The following is a 23,219-nucleotide window of genomic DNA, read 5'->3' on the forward strand; positions in this document are numbered from 1 at the left end:
AAAGTGCCCAGATGACAGCGATCTTAATAAATCTTGTTTCAGTTAAACTGAGAAAATGGAATTAAAAGAATAAAAGGTTTGCTTAATATATCTAGATTTACGCTTCTCGTAAGCTAAAGTAGATAAGGCATTCTCACTTTTGTTACAGAGGACCAAAAAAAAAGTAAGTAGCTTGCATCTCCTGAAAGCAATCATTTCGCTGACCACTCAGGTCTTCCTGTCAGCATGTTACTGTCTAGAGAGAGATCACCTTCAGGTTAAGTCCCTTCTGATCCAGGGCAGCTACCCTCCCTTTCCAAACCATTTTTCTCCAGTTAAATGCGCACACACTAGGGTTTGGGAACTTCCTGCATTCTCTGAGATTGGCCATTGGGGATACAAAAATCCTTTAAACAATGATTAATAGCCCATTTTCAAAGGCTTAATGACCTCGCTTAGATACTGTACCTCATAGATACAGCTGGATAGTCTGGTCTAGTTTTGGCCTGTTTTTAGTCACGGTCTATGAATTATGAACTGAGGTGAGCTGCCACATTGGGCCATTAATATTTTTTGTGTTTTCACAGGCTGAAAGATTTGATGGTTCTAGACAACCTGTGGTAGCCATCAAAGGAGCCAGAGTCTCTGATTTCGGTGGCCGGAGTCTCTCTGTTCTGTCCTCGAGCACGGTTGTGGTGAACCCAGATAGTCCAGAGGCATTTAAGCTCCGAGGATGGTATGACTGTCTACTTGTATTGAATAGAGGGGACTGCCTATTGCTTGACTTTAACTTGTTGAGGATTCTGTTCTTGTTTTACTCCTGTAATCCACATGTGAGCAGTCTACAGAGCATTGGGAAGGGAAGCACGGGATTTGGGTTCTAAATAGAACAGTTTCTATTTCTCTTGGAGGCATTATGGCCTTTGAGAGGTTGGTTTTAAAATTCTTAAACTGACAAACCTGTAATCCCATAGCAAACTAAGAAGAAATTGGAGAAGAGGCAATTAGAGTGGAAGTGGTGCATGTTGACCCAGATCCTTGGAAGGCAGCATGAAATCAGACTTTTAACAACTCTGCTTCTGTGGGTTTTACCTGAGAGAATGTTTTGCTTCCACAAGCTTTATCCACTGCAGGATCTTATATGGGTTCAGCTAGTATGTGGGGGAGGAATAGTTTTATTCTTGAAAGGTTTTGTTCTTGTATTGCAGTCTTCTTTTCCATTATTAGATGCCTTTTATGGTATAATAACATCCGATCTTTGTCAGCAAGGTAATGTAATTCCAGAGGTTCCCCTAATGCTGCTAGATTACAAGCCCTGCTAAGAGGAAGCTACAACAGTAGGAAGGATCTAGTGGATAAGGCACTGGACAGGGGCTAAGATCCTGGATTCAATGCCTGGCTCAGTCATACGCTTCCTGTGTGATCTTGCACAAGTCACTTAATCTACCCTGTGCCTCCATATCTCACCTGTAAAATGAGGATAGTACTTCCATACCGCACAGGACTGTTGAGAATAAAATCATTAATGGTTCTGAGGTTCAGATACTGCTGCGATTTTCATTAGATGCTGCTTTTTACGAAGTGCTGTCAGCATGCTCGGTCTGTACCAGATACAGAAATAGCTCTTCCTTCAAGGAGGTTACGCTCTAGTAGACAGCGAGCATCAGACACATTGGGAAATGTGGAAGAGGGCTCTATCTTAAGATACATGTTTTGTTTGTTTTAATGTAAATATAGGCTCATGTTTGTGGGCTCTGTACAATAAGTGAGGTTTGAGGAGGAATTTTAAAGGGGTGGGAGCCTGGTGGAGGGCCCACCATGGAAAAAAGTGTGAAAATGAGCATGACGAAAGAGGAGAGGTTAAGAAGTAAGAAATGAGATCAAAGATACAGGGAAGAGCAGAGGTGTGCAGTCTGAAAGGTGAGGATGAGAAGCTTAACCCCCCCATCCCCTGCCTAATGGGATTGCTACCTGTTCAATCAACATAACTAATATTGAGCAACATGGCGGGAATCGTGTATTTGGCACTGTACTTCAGGCTGCTTAAAAAGAACGTGGAGCAAGTTAGCCCATGACATGATCTACCAGATCTTCCTGATAGTTGGGCTCTCTCATGCTTCACCAGCGTTAATATTTCATTGGTGGTTGCCTATGGACAGTAACTTAGAGCTCTTGAAATTAGTTTTTACACTAACATAGCCACGTATTGTGATGGCTTAGTCTGATGTCTGTTGCACTGTACTGTACTGAAAGTCATAAGACCTTACAGTACAGAGAAGAATGCATGGCCTCCCAAATGAACTGGAGACCTTTTCCTCCCTAAGAAAAGCTAAACAAACACTACATTAAAGTAACAATGCACAGCAGTTCCTCAGGGATGGGAGAGAGAAACACTAATTACTTCAGCTTTTGGGTTTCCTGGCTCTGGAATACCAGAATCCTAAATAGTATCACTATCTTTTTTGAGTTATAGATTTTTGTTATTTCAAGATCATGATGTCCTTCCCTCCGTCAGAGAATTGGTTTTGTCTATCAGTGCCACTTGTCACCTAGCTGCGGTTGCTGGAGCATGAAGTGATGGTCTTTCACCATCCTGCTCTCGGCCTCTTCTGACCTTGAGCGGAAGGACAGATAGGGTCATAACTCAACCTCTGATTCTCCCATTTGGCACCGTCCGTCTGCTTTTAGACTTACTTTACTATTTGAGGGAAGCTTGGAGAAGATGTGCTTGAGTTCCATTTCTGTGACTCCCAGCTTTCAAACCTCCTCTTCCCAAGACTTCAGTTCCTCTCTGAGGCCTCCCTCAACCCCATTCAAAGTGTACATAGATTGAGGCAAGGCTTCCTAAAAAGCCCTTATCTCAGCCCTGCATGATTTCAGTCCAGTTTTCAGTGTGCAACTAAGTTAGCCATGCACATATTGGGTGCTGCAACTGCCTTAGCTGCATACTTCATAAGCTCAGCAAGAGAATTGTATGCAAAGTGCAGTTCTTCTTTGAGTGCTTGCTCATGTCGATTCCATTCTAGGTGTGCGCGCGCCCACGTGCGTGGTCGTTGGAGATTTTTGCCTTGGTGGTATCCGTAGGGTTGTCAGTGGAACCCCATTGAGTGTTGCACTCATGCACCGGTATATCAGGCACGGCCAACCCTACGCCCTCTCAGTTCCTTGTTACTGCCCGTGGTGGTTGGTTGGCGCGCCGTCCCTTGCATTGCAAGGGCTAGCGGTTTTCATCTACTGTCTTCGAGCCTTAAGGCCTTGTAAATAGTTTTGTTCATAGCACTTAGTATGAAGTAGTTTAGTTAGCAGTTAGGGTCCCAGCGGGGTCTTTGCCCCAGGCAGTGCATGCCCCGGTCTCCTGGGTTTAAGCCCTGCGTGGACTGCAACAGCTCATGCCTGTAAGTGACCCCCATAGCAGCTGCCTCAAGTGCTATGGGGAGTGACACGTTAGAGACAAGTGCCAAATTTGTAAGAACTTCCATCCCTGCACGCAAAAGCGGGATATTTGGCTATGGGCTCTCCTCATGGAGTCCGCCTTGCCTCCAGCCTCCGTGCAGCCCCACCAGGACTCGCCGAGTACCTCTGCCTCAGTGCACCCCCGGCATTGTTCCTTGTTTCTGGTGCGCAAAAAGAAGACTAAAGAACATGGTTCCACAGCACCAAGCAAAAAGGACCATTAGCCATCGGGCGAAGGACCTGTGTCAGGCCTCCTGGCCACTCCAGAGCCGTGCGCTCACACCGCCTCCCTAGCCGGGGCTCTTAGTCCCATGAAAGGTCCACCACCGACTCCCAGGAGCAGCATGGAACCAAAAACCGTGGTGGCACCAACGCCTTCACAGGCTTCCCTGGTGCTGAGAGAGCACAGGCCTCTGCCCATGCCGCCGACGCAGCATGTGCCCCCGGATCTGGCAAAGGCTCCCCACGAGGGCAAGCCAGACGCTAAGACCCCTTGGGGCAGTGGAGTGCCACCGATCTCTTGAGACAAAGCAGTGCTCGCCACCTCTGCACCGCAGGTTGCCGGAGTCGCAGCTCGGACGCTCTGGGGCTCATTCTCGGTCACCAGCACCACGTTCACGGTTGCCATTGTCTCAACGCGGATCGCCTAGAGTAAGATGCCAGTCTCTGTACTACTGATGCTGCTCCCCCCTCCTGCAGATCATCCTCTAGGCACAGGTTCTGGTCGCCTGCATCGTGGGAAAGCTCCCCATCGCCTCTCCAGTCCCCCCGGCACCAATCACCTCGCTCCAGTCACCAGTCCCCGACGGCAATGGCCGGCAAGCAGACCCAGGTGTTGACAGCCCCACCGTGGTCACTGGAAGGGGATTCTCTTGCACAGAAGCCCAGTTCAGCCCCTCACTTAGTCTGCACCAACGCGAATGGGCACCCGAGGCTACGTCGACATTTCCGACTTAGCAGACTGGCCAGTGGCTGGTGCAGTGGCATTGTTGGGGCGCATGGGGAATGCCAGTTGTGGCGATGCCCCCTTCTCACCACTCATCGGCTGCTGCCTCAGAGCACAGAGTGCACAGGGCACGCCCGGTGGTCGAAGCAGAAGAAACGGCACCCACCCCTAAGCCTTCCTCCCCCGTGGGGGAAGATGCCCCGGAACCTCCCCTGGTGGTGCAATCATCGTCCTCGTCCCCAGAGGAGGCGGTTGCGGATCCCTCGAGGGCAAGCCCGCTGGAGAATCTCAAGGAACATCAGGCTCTGCTGCGTCAGGTGGTCGAGAACTTGGCGCTGGAGGTGGAGGAAATGGCTGAACAGATGGACACCTTGTTTAACGTTCTGTCAGCTCCGCTCCAACCCATGTTGCACTACTGGTGCACGATGGTATCCTTAAGATTGCCAATGCTCTCTGGCAAATTCATTCAAAGAAGTACTTTGTCCCGGCCAAGGGGTTTGAGTACCTCTATACCCACCCTCTCCCAGGCTTGCTTGTGGTCTCTGCAGCTAACGAAAGAGACAAGCAGAGGCATACCAGTTTGACTCTCAAGAATAAAGAGGCTAAATGGTTGAATCTGTGAGAAAATTTATTCGACCGACAGTTTGCAGTTCCCAGGGCAAACCATCAGGATCTCTTGGGCTGTTACAACTTTAAGTTATGGGACTCCCTCCGTAAGTTGAAGGAGTCCCTTCCACAGGGTTTGACTCAAGAATTTGGCACTCTGGTGGAGGAGGGCACTGCGGTCACCAGGTGCTCCCTCCAGATGACATGCGATGTGGCGGACTCGGCAGCCAGGGTGGTCGTGTTGGCAGTGGTGATGAGGTGCAGCTCCTGGCTTCAGACTGCAGGTCTCTCCCAGGAAATGCAGACCTCCGTCCAAGACCTCCCATTTGATGGGAACAGTCTCGTTTCAGACCAGAGTGATACAAAGCTACATGGGCTGAAGGACACCAGGGCCACCCTTCACTCGCTGGGAATACATACGCCGCAGCCTGCGAGGAAGCAGTTACAGCCGTCCCTGCCACCTAGGCCTTGGCAGTCTCATCAGGGACCTGCAAGAAGGGACAGAGAAGCTAGTTTCAGCCGCTGTCACCCTTCTTCCTCCCGCTCACCCATGCAACCTGGTCCGGCAAAACACTGCGGGGGCCAGCAGCTCTCGTTTTGAGGTTGCGGTCGAGAGTGATGCCCCAGTCACTGTCCAGGATCCACCCCGCTCATTCCTCAACCGTCTGTGTCCCTTCCGTTCGGCCTGGTCCCAAGTCACCACAGACCATTGGCTGCTGATAGTGTCTCACGGTTACACCCTGCAATTTTCAGTCACCCCTCCCTCATTCCTCCCCATCTCTCTTCAGGGACCCTTCTCACAAGCAACTCCTTGTTCAGGAGGTCGAGAACCTCCTGTGCATGGGGCCAGTGGAGGAGATCCCTTGGGACCTACTCATGCTAGTTTCTAATCCCAAAAGCAAAAGGTGGCCTCAGACCCATTCTGGACCTGTGACACCTCAACAAGTCTCTCAAAAAGCTGAAGTTTCGCATGATCTTCCTGGCCTCCATTGTACCCTACCTGGATCCGGGAGACTGGTATGCTGCTCTTGACTTGAAGGATGCCTATTTCCACATTTCCATCTTCCAAAGTCACAGACATTTCCTCTGTTTTATAGTGGGCGAATGCCATTTCCAATTTACGGCGCTCCCCTTTGGCCTCTCGTCGGCTCCAAGGGTTTTTACCAAATGTATGGCGCTGGTGGCTGCTTACCTCAGAGGTCAAGGGGTCCTGGTCTTCCCATATCTCAAAATGGCTCATCAAGGGCAGGTCCCAGAACCAAGTATAGAGAAGCCTTGATCTGGTGCATTCCACCTGCCACAACCTGGGCCTGTTGATGATGATAAAAGAGAAAAAATCCACCTTAAGGCTAGTCCAACACAGAGTTCATTGGAGCGATTCTCAATTCCACGCAAGCCAGAGCCTTTCTTCTGGAGGTGCATTTTCAGACTCTGTCGGACCTGATTTCTCATGTGAGGAGCTGCGCGCTCACCACGGCTCACACTTGCCTGCGGTTGTTAGGCCACATGGGCTCCTGTGACTGTGGTCAGTCATGTCCGGCTCCACCTCCGGCCTCTGCAAGTGTGGCTGGCATCGGTCTACACCTCCAAAAGACATGATCTAGACCTGGTGGTCAGGGTGCTGGATCACATCCTGTTGTCTCTGAATTGGTGGTTGGACGCAGGGGGGAGGCATAGCTCAGTGGCTCGCGCACTGGCCTGCTAAACCCAGGGTTGTGAGTTCAATCCTTGAGGGGGCCACTTAAGGATCTGGGGCAAAATCAGTACTTGGTCCTGCTAGTGAAGGCAGGGGGCTGGACTCGATGACCTTTCAGGGTCCCTTCCAGTTCTATGAGATAGGATATCTCCATATTATGGATTGGTGTTGCAGGGTGTCCACTTTGCCACCCCATCTCTGTCACTGACCCTGATCTCCGATGCTTCGGACCTGGGCTGGGGAGCCCAGCTGGGTGAGCTGAGCACCCAGGGCTGATAGTTGCGGGATGATCTGGCCCTCTACATTAATGTCAGGAAGCTCAGAGCAGTTCCCCTGGCCTGTCAGGCCTTCTTGCCCCACCTGAGGGGCGAAGTGCTGAACGTCCTGATGGACAATACTGTTGCGATGTATTATATCAATAGACAGGGTAGAGCCAGGTCATCAGCCCTTTGGCACTTCTGTGTGCGGCATGCCATTTATCTGGTAGCCACTCACCTGCCCTGCACCAAAAATGTGCTAGCAGATCGCCTCAGCAGGACCTCTTGTCTCGCCATGAGTGCTCCATCTGGAGGCGGCCAGTATGATCTTCTGGAAGTGGGGGACTCCCTAGGTGGACTTGTTCGCCTCCTGCCAGAACCAGAAATGCTATGTGTTTTGTTTGCTCTAGGAGATGGACAGGGGTTTGCTGTCAGATGCTTTCCTATTTCCGTGGTCAGGGGCCCTGATGTACGCCTTCCCGCCAGTGCCATTGATCCAGAATCCTTGTGAAAATCAAGCAGGACAGGGTGAGGGTTATCCTGATAGCCCCCGAGTTGCCTCGCCGTGGATCTTTCGGTCGCTGAGCCGCTGCAACTCCCTCTCTGTCCGGACCTGCTGTCTCAGAATCACTGCAGTCTCCTGCACATGACCCTGGAGGTGCTGCACTTGACAGCGTGACTGCTGCATGGTTACATGCGGACAAGCAGGAATGCTCGACCCGAGTGCAATAGGTCTTGCTGGGTAGCAGAAAACGCTCTACCAGTGTGATCTGTCGGGCAAAGTGGGAAAGGTTTACATGCTGGGCCTCGGATCGACACATCTGAGCTGGCTTCGACAGGGCAGTGCTGCAAGCTGCAAAACTGAACTCCAAGCCCACCTCCATTGGCATTGCGTGTGAGTCACCTAGAATGGGATAGACATGAGCAAGCACTCGAAGAAGAAAAAACGGTTACCTGTCTTTTGCAGCGGTTGTTCTTTGAGATGTGTTGCTCATGTCCATTCCATTACCTGCCTTCCTGCTCCTCTGTTGGAGTTGCAAGAAGGAACCAAGAGGGCATAGGGTTGGTGGCGCCTGATATACCGGTGCATGAGTACAAAACTGAAGGGAGTGCCGCTGCCGACCCTACAGATACCACTAGGACAAAAATCTTCTCCGACTGCACATGTGGGGGCGTGCGTGCACGCCTAGAATGGACTGGACTGGACATAAGCAACACTTCTCGAAGGACAACAGTTACAAAAGGTAGGTAACTGTTTTTTTTTCAGCAGGTTATAACTTGGTCAAATCCAAGCCAGTTTTCATCAGAACACTCAAAAGCACTTCTCAGTGAGGTCTGTCTTCTTGCCAGGTTTCAACTTTCACTCCCTAACCGTTTGGGCTGCAGAGCTGTGCAGAAAAATGTTGCAAGAATTTATTACGATAGTTGAGTGGTGTTCCATTCTTCTCAAAAATAGTTGAACTGTTATTGCTCAAAATATCCAAAAAAAAATCCCTTTTGTGCAAAGACTGAATATGAGAAACTTCTGCTTCAAAGTGAGTGGCTGAAAATGGGATTAGAATCAAAAGTTTATGCAGTCTTACCTATAATGGTCATTACTGCGCCTGTGGGCTTCTGTTATTTCTTCGATGGATATATAACTAGTGGATTTTTGAGAGAGCTTCCGCTACCCAAATCAAATGTGCCGTAATTCAATTAATGGTCATGTCTGTATTGATGCTAGAGGCTACCCTTTTGTGGACAGTGGTTTCTGGGAGGTTTGACACAACTGGAATGAGCTTTCTGCTGAAATAAATTTGCCACTACATTGAAATCACATCATCACCTGAGCTGGACTTGTAGCACCAGCTTCACTAACAGACGTATTTGCTTATTTTAATTCAAGAAATATGATCTATTAAACACTGTTTGCTTTTCTTTCAAAGCTGCAGGAAAGATAATGGCAGCATGTAATTTAATTCTAATTATGCAAATATTATCTGGCTGCTTCTAAAATGCATGCAGTTCCTGGTTTGGCCACTAGCTGGCATCAAAGCTATGGACATGTAAACCAGAATTTGTCCACCTTTGAGATTATAAAATACTATGTTAATTAAAACAGTATTAATTTATCCTGAAATGCTATTTTAGTGTAATATGCACATGGTACAGTAATTGTTTCCTGTGGGAGTTGCTGATAAAATCCCTCTTGCATTAAATATGTAAAACTAAATATAAGATTTTGAGTAAATCTGGCTGGTTTGCATTCCAAAAATGGAAGAATCTTTGTGCTTTCAGGTTTGACTCTGAAGGGCAGCTTTTGGAATGTACCTCAATCTCTGATCTGAGAGGTGGACCAACAACTGGGGGAAATACCAACTGGAAAACTTTGCATGAAGCTAAATCTGAAAATTTGGGACAAGGAGATAAGGTAAAATAGGGCTATTAAATGCAAACTGTGTATGCTGCATAGAAAATAAGTTAGGTTTTACGCAGGCGTGGTGTTTGAAGTTACCCGTTTTTGAGGGTTACCTGTGGAAATGGTTAGAACTTTTGATCTTACTGAGTTTGAACGGAGGTTAATCAGATCCTGAAGTTCATGGTATCACTTATTTATTTTTCATATTATAGTAGCAGCTAGAGCCCCCAACAGAGTTCTGGGCTCTGTTTTTTAAAAAAAAGAGAGACACACTCTATGACCAAATAGCTGTCAATCTAGATTGACAAGACTAATTGTGGGAGGAGAAACAGGTATAAAGAGGTGAAGTGACTTCCCCAAGGTCACACAGCAGGTCAGTGGAAGAGTTACATAAGAACATGATGACGGCCATACTGGGTCAGGCCAATAGTCCATCTAGACCAGTATCCTGTCTGCTGACAGTGGCCAGGGCCAGATGCCCCAGAGGGAATGAACAGAACAGGTAATCATCAAGTGATCCATCCCATGTCGCCCATTCCCAGATTCTGGTAACAGAGGCTAGGGACACCATCCCTGCCCATCCTGGCTAATCACCATTGATGGACCTATCCTCCATGAATTTATCTAGTTCTTTTTGTGACTCAAACGTGGGTTCTAACCCCAGTTCAGTGCTCTGTTCATGAGGTTACACTGCCTTTTGGTTTTGAAATTTAAATGCTAAAGCTTCATGGCATAAACCTACCAGCATCTAAAGGGTAGGAAAAGACTTTTCATATAGGTAGGTTATTCCATAATTGCCCATTATGGAGTTTTTTATGTCTTCCTCTGAAGCATCTGGTGCTGGCCACTGTCAGACAGACTAGACTTGACGAACCATTGGCATGGCAGTTCCTGTGTTCTTTTATTCTGCGGGATGTGGTTTTACTGAATGTTAGTTTGCAGCACGCTCTGTTGTATATAGATCCTATGCCTTTTGTAATTTCACTCTCTAAAGAAGAATGGGGAAAGTGAAATTTTGTTGTTGTGAATGAACAACAGAACATGACTCTCCAGTCTTGACTAGAGACAATGGGAAAGCAAATGTGCTCATTCTAATAAACTAAGGATTGTGAACATGGTTCAGTGAAGATTTAGGGACTTCATTTAACTTAATGGAACCCAAGAGCAGTGGCAGCAGCAGATTTGAGTTGCAAGTCCCAGTGACCCATAAATGTGAGGTCTATTAGTCATAAAAATCCAGCTATGGTCTTTCATGTTTTCCAATTAGTTTAGAACTCAGATTCAGAAAAAAATCCCAGTGTTTTGTGGGTAATGTTGCTCTCTCATTCTCTCAGGCAGATTATTTTAGCTGCGTGGGCACAGTGGTATTCCTGCGCAAAGAGAACTGCATGTACCAGGCATGTCCCTCTCAGGACTGCAATAAGAAAGTGATAGACCAACAAAATGGACTGTATCGCTGTGAGAAATGCGATCGCGAGTTCCCCAACTTCAAGTATCGCATGATACTCTCGGTAAGTAAAAGGATTAGGTGAAATAGTGTTGCTCATTGACCACATGCCTAGTATAAACATAATTATACCCCTTTGTCTAAAAGAGTGGAGCAGCAGAACAGTGTGGTCCAGAGCGCATGGGTCCTGTGGATAAATGAGCATTAAGCAGCTTATGTGCTTTAACCAAGCAGGTTAGGAGTGTTTCATTGATCTGATTAGCAGTTTGTTTCCTTGTGCTTCAATTAAAAGCTTTTTTTTATTCCAAAAAGTTTCAGGCTAACCCAGTTGATTCTGGTTTGCAAGTGTGGCATGCAGTGCAAAACTAAGATGGCCCACATCTCTTCAGTTATGAAGATAAACTAATGTGAAATGGCAATTCTGGAGAGCAGTAATTGCCCTTTTACAGCTGATACCTATATTTAGTTCATTCTTTTGTAGGAAATGTTCTGCGTCTCATGCATTAATGGAACCTGCTTCAGGATAGTGTGTCTGAGAATTGTTATTGTGACACCTGCTTGCACCACTCACATTGAGATTCTTTTCAGCCTTTACATTTATAAAATGCTTGGAAAATAGTGGGTTGTGCCTGCCTTTAGAAGTGCTGTGCTGGGGGGTCTGCTTGGGAGGGGATCTATTGCTGCAATTTCACTTTGGGTAATACAAAGACTAAATGAAACAGTGCTTCCAAACAGAAATACTCATCTTATTAGAAAATCTAAAAATGTACAAACTACCCTATGAATTAGTATTTCTACTGTGGTGTGTAGGGGGGATGTGGGAGGTGTGCTCATGAATTTCACATCACTTGAGTCTCCTGTTTTTCACAGAAGCCAGGGAATTCACTTAAGGATTTTGCTTGGTCTTTAACTTGTACCACATTGTTTTTCGGTATTGTGGGAGTCTCAAAGTAGTGTGATTTTACATGCTGTTTTGCTGAAATACCTGGATACAATTTGGTTTGAGATGGAGACATTACAATTAAATTAGGACATAAATTGGTTTCTTAAAATGATTGTGGTGATAGAGATTGCAGGCTAAGATAAAGTTCCAGCCATGTCCATTCCTACGCGTGAGTTGGCATCTGAGTTAGTGAAGATCCCTGCTGTTCTGTTGAAAGAACTATGCATCTGACACTTAAAACAAACAAAATCTTTGAAGTTTGTCATAGCCTGTGCATCAAGTCCCAGTTTCCAAATGGGATCTGTACACCAGGCTTCTGCACAGCAACCCTTTCTGCCTGAGTGTAGTGTGGTTGTTATCAATCTGCATGCAGCTGCTGCTCCTGTTCACTGGCATGAAAAAAAGGTGTAGTGCCGCTTGCAGTTAACTTCATTCATTGCTGTGTTACACTGAGGCTAATGGTCTGTGTTCTGCTGTCACTTACACTAGTACTTCGGGGTGATGGCAGCATACAGCCATTTCCCCCCCTGTTTTAATTACCAGCTTGTTGGCCTCTCCTTTTGACTCTGGTTGAAGCATGTTGCTAGACAGTCTGTACTGCCATGAAAGATTGTTGCACTTCATCCATCAATGAGTACAAATAGTTGCAAAAGGCAGGGAACTTGAGGCGGCAGCAGTCACACTTAAATTTTAAAGCTCTCCCCAGCTGTAAAATAAAACTTTGTTCTTGAGTTTTCTTGCGTGGGAGGCGATTGGATTAATGGCTGTGGATTCTTTTTAGGTGAACATTGCAGACTGTCAGGAGAATCAGTGGGTGACTTGTTTTCAGGAGTCAGCAGAGGTCATTCTTGGGCAAAATGCTGCTTTCCTGGGAGAACTGAAAGAAAAGGTGAGTCAACTAGCTTGTTCCTTTATTTAAAAAAAAAAAAAAAGTAAATGTCTAGATTATACACCTCTACCCCGATAGAACACAAATTCGGATATAACACGGTAAAGCAGCGCTCCATGGAGGCAGGGCTGCACGCTCCGGCGGATCAAAGCAAGTTCGATATAACGCGGTTTCACCTATAATGTAAGATTTTTTTTGGCTCCCGAGGACAGTGTTCTATTGGGGTAGAGGTGTACAAGATTCTGTTTCCATGTGTTTTGTCACATGGGGTTTTGGAAGCTACCAGTGGTAGCTGTAGCATAGTGGCGCTACCCTCAAAAAGGTCTCTTGTCCTTTCTGATCCTGTAGTTAGACTTCTGTGACAATTCACTAACTCTAAAGGACCCTTGAAGGGTGTAGATTTGGATCCTGCAGTGAGTTCTGTATGGACAGACCCCCATATGCACACACAACACCATTGAATGTAACAGGGATTTGCAGGGGCCTAGGATTCCACTCATGTGGCTCTCATTGCCAGATCGGAACTTTGTTTATTGAAATGAGTATACAAGGAGTATCTGAGAGATTCCTGCTATATTTAGCAGGAATTTGATTTTACCCATGGCTTCCTATTTTCTTGTTCACACTAGCATAATCTCCTATCAACTCAATTCTGAGGCTAATTTTACTGGTGCTGCTTAGTGGAATTCAGTTTTGTGGGCCTGACAAAAATTATGACTTTTTAAATAGTGTGTGCAGAGATGTTTTAGACATCTGTCTCACCAGATTAGAATAGTTTGATAATAAACCACTTAAGCTTTAATAAAAATAAGTCTTTTCTTCTCTTTATGTATACATACCTCTCCTCTACCACAATTTCCCTCCCGTCTCCAACCCCCCCCCCCAAAAAAACCCCAAAAAGCTTTTTCTAGCTTTTTCTCTTGAAAATGATCTTTTGATGTCAAAGCTCATATCAGACATGAAGCAGGTCATTCAGAAATACTTGGCTTATTAAACTGAAGTGTATTAAATGTTGCTGGATCTGAAGTCTTAGAGGAACTCTGTTGCACAGGATGGCAACATATTTTTAGCAGTCTATATAACTTAATCTTACTTTATTTTGGAAGGATAGTAGCAAGTGGCTAAGCTGTCTGCCCCTGAGGTGTGATGCTGATCATGACCATAGTTATGTTTGTAAAGTTTTCATTTTACATTCCTAACTTAATGAAACTCTCATCTTTCAGACATGATTGGTGTCTGCCTGATTCTGAACAAAAATGATTCAGCCAATTCTGAGTCAGAGGAAAGTTGGAGAAAATACTTTACCAATTAAAAAACAAAACAAAACAAACAAACAAAAAAACTTAGTGGTAGGTTTTTTTGTTTGTGTTTTTTTTAAGAGCCCTATAGGGAAAATGGCTTGGGATAGAAAGTTGAAATAGTATGGAGAGAGTCTTTGTGGAGAAGAGATGCCTTTGATTGATCCAGACTAAACTGATTTTGATTTGACAATTTTATGAGCCTTTAAAAACAGTGTTCTGTGCATTCACAGTACATTTTGCCTGACTTTTTTCACTAAATGCTTGATCCAGTGCCCTTTAAATTCAAGGGGAGTTCTTCCATTGACTTTAATGGGCATTGGATCAGAGATTAAGTGTGTAGCAAAGGCCATGCTGCAAGTGTATGTGTAAGTAAACTTTCATCTACTCCTTTGCTCAGACCTGCCCAGGACCCATTGCCAAACTTTTCTGAGAAATGTGGGGCCCTGGTAAAAGGGTGGTGCTTCTGTAGGAGCAGCTTTCCTTACATGTCCAAGGGAACAGTAAGTTTGTTACACAGATCCCTAGTGTAATGAGACTGGTGTATTAGCCACTAGCCAATGGTGACACTCAGGAAAAAATCACTTAAGAATGGATGTGCTTAATTATGCAGTGTGTAGAACTAGGTTGCTCCTGTTCCCCCATCTTTGTCATATCTTTTGAGATTGACAGATGAAACCGCTATGTAGGTGCAAAATAGTATGTTTCATAGAAGAAATGAGACATATAGTAACTTGCTAGAACAGCACTTAGGGGCAATAGGCTTGACTTTGGCCTGTGAATCATAAGATCTGGGTTCAATTCCTGGGTTTGACAATTATCTGCTCCTTGACTTTGGATAAGTCACTTTCCCACAGTAGCCCAACTCTATAATGGAGACATTAAAGGAGTATTTATTTGCCTGTATCACTCAGGGGCTGTGAGATCTAGTGAAATGTCTGTACAGTTTTTAAAATATAAAGCTTTGGGGGGAAAAAAACTGTTCCCACAGCTTGTTTGATAGTGTATTGTACTTGAGAAATGGTATGTGGTCATGTAAGAAAAGTCTGTGTTGTTATAATAGACATATGACGGATAGTTACCATTGCATGTGTAACCTTAACTTTTCCTGACTTTTGAGTGCTTTTCTGTGCAACTTGGACAGTCATTGTATGGATATTAAAAAATCACAACACACCCCCTTTTTCTTGTGTGGTATCCTTTCAAATGAATATGTGTCAGGATGCCAGGATACATGCAGCTTCACTAGATAAGCACAGAAGCTGAATAAGTCTGATAAGACTGTTGGCAGTGAAATGGCTAACCATCTTGACATTTCAGTGACTACAATTAAGCATCAGAATTAACCCCAGTTTAGAAGCAGGGGGACTTCACAGCTGTTGATGATCTCAGTTTAGTTCTCTGCAAACTCAAGACAACTGTGCATTGTTTCATATGGCCAATCAAGAGTCTTCAGTATGGACTAGAAGCTTCATCGTTTTAAAAATTTAATTTAAACTACAACTGCGGAAACTAAACAATTTGTTGGAAGAACAGTCCTTCAAACAACTAGATTTTACTATGCCCACACACTTCCATTGTCCCAGCTAGTCTATATTTTAACAAATTCCCTCAAACTTTACAATGGCTGAACTTTTCTGAGACTTTAAGGTGCAGCTGGATGCTTGAGTTGTCGTTGTCTCACGTCTGTCTTTGTACTCCTCACAGAATGAGCAGGCATTTGAGGAAGTGTTCCAAAATGCCAACTTCAGCTCATACGAATTCAGGATCAGAGTCAAGCTGGAGACTTACAATGTGAGTAACCCCACCAGGTGGATGGGGGCATATAGCTTTGCTATATTTAGACTAGATCGACAGGAAGCTGCTTTCTTCTTTTATGCTATGAAGTGGGGGAGGGGAAAGAGCAGCTTCCAAAGGTGAACAGTGGCCATCCTAACTAAAACCGCATGGAATGAGAGAAGAATCAGTGTCATTCTGTGACGCTGCTTTTCTTCTTACTCAGCAAAATCTAGCTTTTCACTTTGTTTTCACTGGAACTATTAGCTCTGGAAGCCAGAACTTCACAATGCTGAGTAAACTTGACACCAAGAGTAATGAAGCTACTTTGAGCAAAGGGAGATTAGAACTCGTGTGTCTGGAGCACTGGGCCCCAGCTCTCCCTCTCTTACATACCACTTTTCTCTTTCAAAGGATGAATCTCGTATTAAAGCCACAGTAATGGATGTGAAGCCTGTGAACCACAAAGAATACAGCAAGAGGCTGATCATGAACATCAGAAAAAACGCAGTACAGCTAGGATAAGAAGGATGGTGTTGATTGAGCTGAAACTAGAACTTCCACACAGAATAACTAAAGAGCTGAAGTTAAATTGATTTCTTCCCACCCCATGTGACAATTTGGCATTAGTTACACAGTGCATGGTAGCCCTTTATAGTGGGTAAGTGATTTCATGGAATCCTGTGTGCAGATATCCCAGTGGTAAGTTAAAAGAAAGTGCACTCAGGAGGCCTTGGTGTATTGTGGACTATCTTGGTCAATTAAACTATGGCAGAGCTAAAGAGGAATCGCTAGACAAACTGATACTAGTTGCTCCTGCAGGCTTGCAACCTGTGTTAAGATTTCATTCTTCAGACATTTTGTATGCCTTTGCTAAAGTAACTTTGCTCTCTTCAGAGATTTAAAGCTAAAATACAGACTCTTTTTTTTTTTTTAACACTAGAAGAGACTGGTGATACCCTTGGCACTTTTGACTTGTTCTGAAGTAGGTGAGAAGGAGGGAAGGAGAGACTGTCATACAGCTTTCTGATGTGGACTAAGGAGAAAGGGCCTATTAGCACGAGTCAGTCCTCCTTCTGCAGAATTCAAAGGCTTTCTCTTTCCACAGGTGCCAGGCAGTTGTTAATGCTTGGAATGGCAATATGGTAGAATTATTAATCAAAGACACATCTCTCATATATCTGAAGAATATCCTTCCTTCAGGGTTTATCAGACTGAGTCAGATGGGTCTGATATTAATCAAAATTGTCTCTTCTGGGAGAGGCTGATAAGCATTGACTCTCTGTCCCCCCAGGGAAATCTAGGCAACTACAAAGCATTGCTTTAGTTTTCACTTCACATGCTTCCTGCCTTATACATATTTCTTGTGCTGGTGTTTAATTTCTTTGTTTTTGTTTGTAAAAGTGTTAATCAGAAACAAGTTTTTAAATGGGGGGGGGCACTTTATGTTAAAACTGTGTTTCAATAAACAATAACAATAAACAACAAAGCTTTGTTTTGTTCCTGTGTTATGAATTCTGCTTTCTTTGAACTGAAGATTTCTCATTACTGGAAAGCAATTAATTAGCTTCATAATAAGTGTTCACTTGGGGGAGACAATACCTTTTTTTCAAACTCTAAGGTTAGACTGAGGAATGGAGATTTCTCTGCCTGATATTGGCAGCAATGGAAATGCAATGGTTTTTTTACCATTTCTGTGCCTGCGAATGCTGCTGATCTGGCACTTTTGGGATTTTTATTGACGTTTACACAGCAGTCTAAAGCTAACCAGGCTTTGAGATTTGTACAGACAGTGAGCTAGTACAGAAAACAGTAATTATGCTACTGGGCTTTTCAGTCAGCAGAGCATGCTAGCTGTGTGTCCTCCTAATCACATTAATTATGTGTTCCCTGGCTGCAGCTCGCAGCTTTGCATTTGCTGCGCAGCTCCAAACATCCAGGCAGTATTGCGGTCAGTTTGTGGTAGCAAAACTGAGTTTTGTTGTAGAACTGTAGCTTGTGTGCTTGATTGGTGCACTCTTTACTTCCTGAGATGTCCTGTTTGTGTCCTTCAGTTTGTGGGTCCTTTTATGTTCAGGAGCTCTAAATGCCATTGCTGATAATGGTCATGAATGGCATTTTCCCAGGCCCATTAAATGCATGGACAACTCTTTTTTTCCCTTTTTGGACTCTAAAGGTAGTGAGTAGATTGCACTTGGTTTTTTGCTGATGTTTCAGAATTTTTATGGAAGTACTTGTTCACTCTGACCTTGCTTGTAAAGCGTTGACTAGAAAATTACAGTCTTCAACACTGTTCTGGATTGACAAATTGTGTGTTAGGAGTGATAATCTGTCTTTCCACTCTGCTAACCAGTCTTTTAGTTCTGCTCCTCTCTTATACTTCACCTCCCTCCCAATTTGGGAGCACTGAAAACAAGGTGTTAACATGAAATGTTCCTATGTGTGATAAGCCCTTTAGTCTATTTCTCTTGCTCTCAAATTGGGGGAAGAGGAGACACATAACTATTGCCCAACTGTTGTGTGGACACATTTTTACTGGGGTGTTCCAGTGAGAAAACAGCTTCACTTTAGATTTCTCTTTGGAGATGCACAAAAACAGGTGTCAGTGTTTTTTTTATTTTTTTAGAGTTTGTGTTCCCAGAGGATCTTTTAAATAGATTCTGGCTCCTTGGACCTTATATTTTTTTGGAAGTATAACAGCAATAAAGGCCAATTATTTTATTCTGCATAATAGCTTTCACTTATGGATCAATGTTTCTGTCATAGCCACTTCGACATCTCTGTTAAATAATTAAGAAAAAAATAATATTCTTGCCTTTATTTTATAGTACTAGAACTCCCCTCATTTTATTGTGCAAGAGACTGAAAAAATAGTGACAGGTTTCAGAGGAGCAGCCGTGTTAGTCTGTATCAGCAAAAACAAGGAGGAGTCCTTGTGGCACCTTAGAAACTAACAAATTTATTTGGGCATAAGCTTTCATGGGCTAGAACCCATGCATCCGATGAAGTGGGTTTTAGCCCACGAAAGCTTATGCCCAAATAAATTTGTTAGTCTCTAAGGTGCCACAAGGACTCCTCGTTGTTTTTGAAAAAATAGTAATCATCTCATTTCTATTTCCATTGTTCTGTGCTTTCTGTTAAAGCCCTCCTAGTCTCTGGTGTGTTGCACTAACTTCTTGAACTGCCTGGTCAAAAATTCCCCCCGCCCCTTTTTGGAAGGACTGTTTCTGAAAGGTAAAAATATTGATTGAGGTATTTAATACACTAATGAAAACCACAGTTATTGATTATATAATTAATATACTGTCTAAAAGTGAAGTTTGGCAGCACTTATGGAAAAGCTGTATTGACTTGTGCTGCCTTGGCAATGTGCCTTGCAGGTTTTATTTATAGAAAATGATACAGGTTCCTCTTCAGGTAATGATTCAATCCTACTTTCTACTCGCCACAAACTAGAAAGCTACTGTTCCCCTTACTGGCTATCTAAGATTTTCATTTATCTTTGGGGGACTAAAATTTTCAGCATTTAGCTTTTACACCTGTTGTACTAGCTCTTAATACCAAGCTATTCTGCTAGTATATAGGTCCATTTTTTATTTTTTTCTTCAAATTTATCAGGTCAGAGGTCTCCAAACAGCTTTCCATTTCTTATAAACAGTTATATCCCGAAGGAACTTTGGGTTATGTAAATTCTTAAGAGAAATTAGTACAGCGTTACTCAGTGTAACCAATTCTGCCCTTTTAAAAGCCGATCTGGTGTGAAAAAGCCACAGTTAAATAACAGATGTTCTGATTTAGGCTCAACCAGCGTGGTGGTCAGTTTTGTGTGGTTCAAGCCAAGGTAGCCTTTAATATAATACAGGAAAGAAGGCTCGGCATCTTGCCACTGAAGAACAGAGACATCTTGCTTACGGGTGCATACCTGCCTTGTTTCATGGGCTCAGTGGCACTGTCCATGTGACTGAAGGGTGATGGGAGTGTCGCTGACTTGGTTGGCTTGTTAAACCAGACCCTACTAATACTCTGAGACACATTCAGCCTTGCTTCTCTCTTTGTGACCATATTGCCTCCAAGTTTAGGTTTACATGTCCTCCTTAGTGTTGGGTCACAAAGCCTGTGTAAAATTTGGCAGGGAAATAAAGCTGCATTTAAAAAATGGTTTTAATTTGTTCCAGTGTCATGTGAAATGGTTAAATTTCTTAAGACCAGGTGAAGTTATTTACATCCAGTTCAGAAGCTGATAACTAAGGTTTTTTTTAGATTTCAAGCAGTTTAAAAAATATTCTTCCACTCCCAAGTGTATCAGCTTTCTGGTAATTGGCACTTGTGCTGTCATTAAAAATGACAGTTTTCTCCGATAACATTCCTAGTGCTTGTAAAATGCAGCTAACGTAACCTATATTTAACTTGTATTATCTAGAATTTCCTTTCAGTGGCCGCTTATTCCAGAGTCCTGGGGTGAATAGCTGGATACTTTTCTCTGTGTGAACGTAGCGCCCTCTAACCTAGTTAAGAGTTAAAGATTTTACCCAAGGACCGAACTGGATGCTCATGTCTCCTTGTCATAGCTTCCCCGGTAGAGATTTATTTGTGTTTTCAGCCAGTCATGGAACGAAGACCATCCTTTTTGGAGAGAGAATGCCCTGCACTAATGCCTATTGTAATAAGGCCCAGATTTTGCTTGTTTCCTACTAAAGGCCTTTGAAAAGACTTCTTACTCCCACATTACTCCAGCCAAACAAAATCCCTTTTCTCTTTGTGGTTGGTTGAAAATGTTTGTCCATGGAAACATTAAGGTGCTGTCCTGATAATTGAGATGCTATATCACAATCTGCTCCTCTCCTCTGCCTGGAAGTGTTCCACACAGAGCCCTCTAATTAAATAGAGAATGGTTTGCCATGTGAAACTGCCACTTCTGAATCTAACTCACTCATTTCAAAAGATGCCAACACTAGCTTTATAGCCATTCTTAATCATTTTCTCTTGAATTGGAGAGGTTCTAACCTCATATTTTGCTCCACCAGTTATTTTTTTTGGTGTGTTTTCTGTACTTGGAATACTTGTATAGGAATTTGTTTGTGTTTTTTTTTTTTTTTTTGGGTGGAAATACTCATTAGTGTAACTCTTAAGGGTATAACTTTGTGGAATAGAGTCTGTTAGGGCTGCTCTGAAGCGTTACTATTTACAGTAGGAGCACGTGCAGGCTCTTAGCACAGAGCTCTGTCAATCACATGGCTGTCCCATTGGGAGGGTGCTTGAAGAGCACCACTGCCATCCCCATTTGTTCGAGAATGAAGGTGTTTAGGCATTTTACCGGGTTAACATCTATTTCGCAGACAGATGTGCGTGCTGCAGCCACCCTCTGCACATGCCTATTATAGAAACCATTAGCTCCTGGGTGCTATCGAAGAGCTAGAGTGAATAGGTAGAATGTAGGGTACTATTAATGCATGAGGCATGATCCAGATAGGACAAAAATAGCATAGCAGATTACCAGGTAAAATTGGCTTTTACCTCTTCTTCATTCTTCTTGCAGTCTCCTGCCAAACTTCAGCTTGTAAATCGGTACTCAGAGAAATTCTCTCTTGTTGTAAAGAGGCCTCTTGTTACCAGTTAAATCAGTGACTACTTGGCAGAAAATCTGAGTAGCTAGTATAATTATTTATTACCTTCATTACCTACTGCATTGAGTGTCTGATATTAGTGGCTTCTATTTACCCAACTAAGCATCACAAAGATATTTTGTCTATCTTCTAGTGGTTCTATCTGCCTTCATCCAACTGGATGTAGAGATCCCGCAGGGGGATAATACTGGAATGACCTATGCTCAGTTCCTTAAAGGCTCTTAATTCTCCTCATTTGACAGTGGGGGGATGAAGAATGTTTTTCCAACTACTATTACTAGCAAACTTTAGCTGGGCTGTGGAAATCCTTCCCAGGTTTGTACTCTATCTCTAAATGCCGGAAGCCTGATGCCACCATCTTCAAACAGGTTTCAGAGTAGCAGCCGTGTTAGTCTGTATCCGCAAAAAGAACAGGAGTACTTGTGGCACCTTAGAGACTAACAAATTTATTAGAGCATAAACTTTCGTGGACTACAGCCCACTTCTTCGGATGCATCCGAAGAAGTGGGCTGTAGTCCACGAAAGTTTATGCTCTAATAAATTTGTTAGTCTCTAAGGTGCCACAAGTACTCCTGTTCATCTTCAAACAGCGAAGGAGTAGCAAGCCGACTCCTGACAGTTTGTTGAAGCATATTTATAATTCGAATGCTAATTCCTCCTCTTGACTCATAATAGCTTCTGGATTCTGAATCTTTAAATTCCGGATCTCATGTCTGAGGTTAATCCACTCAGATTGAGAAATAGAATTAATAATTTGGAGAAGTAATGTCAATCTTTCTTTGCTTTAGCCAGTTTAGTTATAGGCATATTGGCTATACGTCCCACCAGGATACCAATGCATGACATTGGTTCTGTAAACTCTCACCAAAGGCAGATTGTGTCTAATTTATTCGTATGGGCAGCACTGATAATTTGTCTCCTTTATACCCTTGTCCTGACACAGGTTTAGAAGCCTCAATAACTGGCAGTGGTATTAATCCTTTTAAAGAGGTTGTAAACTTGGAGAAAATAGACTGCAAAATAATCAGGAATTTCAAGTTTCTTCTTCCACAACTAGTGAAAATTTGCAGGGACTGAGGAGAGAGATGGGATCTCTCTGGATTAAAAGTCAGGAGGTACTAGTGGTGCCATATAGCAATCTAGATTTTAAACCATAGAAATTGAGTAAAAACAGTGAAGAAAAATCAGAACTACATGAGCACATTCGTGGCTCTGTAAGCTGGCTTGAAGCACAAGGAGGTTCTGCTTCTGAAAGTGAGGGAAATGGGTTTCTGCACCAGTCAACGACAGGAGGCAGAGCCTACTTGAATTAGGCTGGAAGTTAAATTTACTGAAGCAGTTTATAGAAACACTAGAGTGTAGCAGCAGAGCACAATCAATAGACAGGATCCAGAGATGATGGCATAAATGTTTCAAATGTGCTCAGGGTAATTAGCTCTGAATTACCATGTGCATATTTTAAACATTTAAATTATCATTTTAGGATTTAGTAAACACTTTCATGCAGCTTGGTTTGATTTTTCCATAAAGCTGTTAGTGACTAATCGGGATGAGTAGGTAGAACAGCCACAACCTGCACTATTGCTGAAGGTAATCAGCAGTGCAGCCACTGGAATAACCGCTGGGAAATGGGGTTTAGGTCATAAACCCCCCCTGTCTCAGCTGTCTCAGACAAGCTGCCTCTCCTAGAAAGCAATATTCATTTTGTACCAGTTTTCAAAATTATTGGCTCAGCTCTTACACCTGCATAAAATCCTTTCAGATTATGTTGCATTTTCTTATACCTCAAACAGCAAGAGAACAAAAACAAAACCAGTAAGTGGTTAATGTGCAAAATGCTATTGTATGCAGTAAACAGAGATTCCCCCTTCTGTCTTGATACTCTGTCTGTGGCCGCTGTGTGCACA

General features: G+C 43.7%; 1 protein-coding gene across 2 annotated transcripts in view; it reads left to right on the top strand.

The window, feature by feature from the left end:
* Positions 1 to 17,177, top strand: part of RPA1 (replication protein A1) — a 45,440-nt gene extending 28,263 nt beyond the window's left edge. For both annotated transcript variants that reach the window (XM_005298280.4, XM_024105971.3), the window contains exons 12-17: positions 567 to 715; positions 9,215 to 9,347; positions 10,670 to 10,846; positions 12,507 to 12,614; positions 15,620 to 15,706; positions 16,103 to 17,177. In XM_005298280.4, the coding sequence (XP_005298337.1) occupies positions 567 to 715; positions 9,215 to 9,347; positions 10,670 to 10,846; positions 12,507 to 12,614; positions 15,620 to 15,706; positions 16,103 to 16,213 (765 nt within the window). In that variant the 3' untranslated portion in view covers positions 16,214 to 17,177. The remainder of the gene's footprint in view (positions 1 to 566; positions 716 to 9,214; positions 9,348 to 10,669; positions 10,847 to 12,506; positions 12,615 to 15,619; positions 15,707 to 16,102) is intronic.
* The last annotated feature ends 6,042 nt before the right edge of the window (positions 17,178 to 23,219 follow it).

The sequence above is a fragment of the Chrysemys picta genome, chromosome 19, assembly GCF_011386835.1.
Source record: "Chrysemys picta bellii isolate R12L10 chromosome 19, ASM1138683v2, whole genome shotgun sequence".
NCBI classification, from domain to species: Eukaryota; Metazoa; Chordata; order Testudines; family Emydidae; genus Chrysemys; species Chrysemys picta.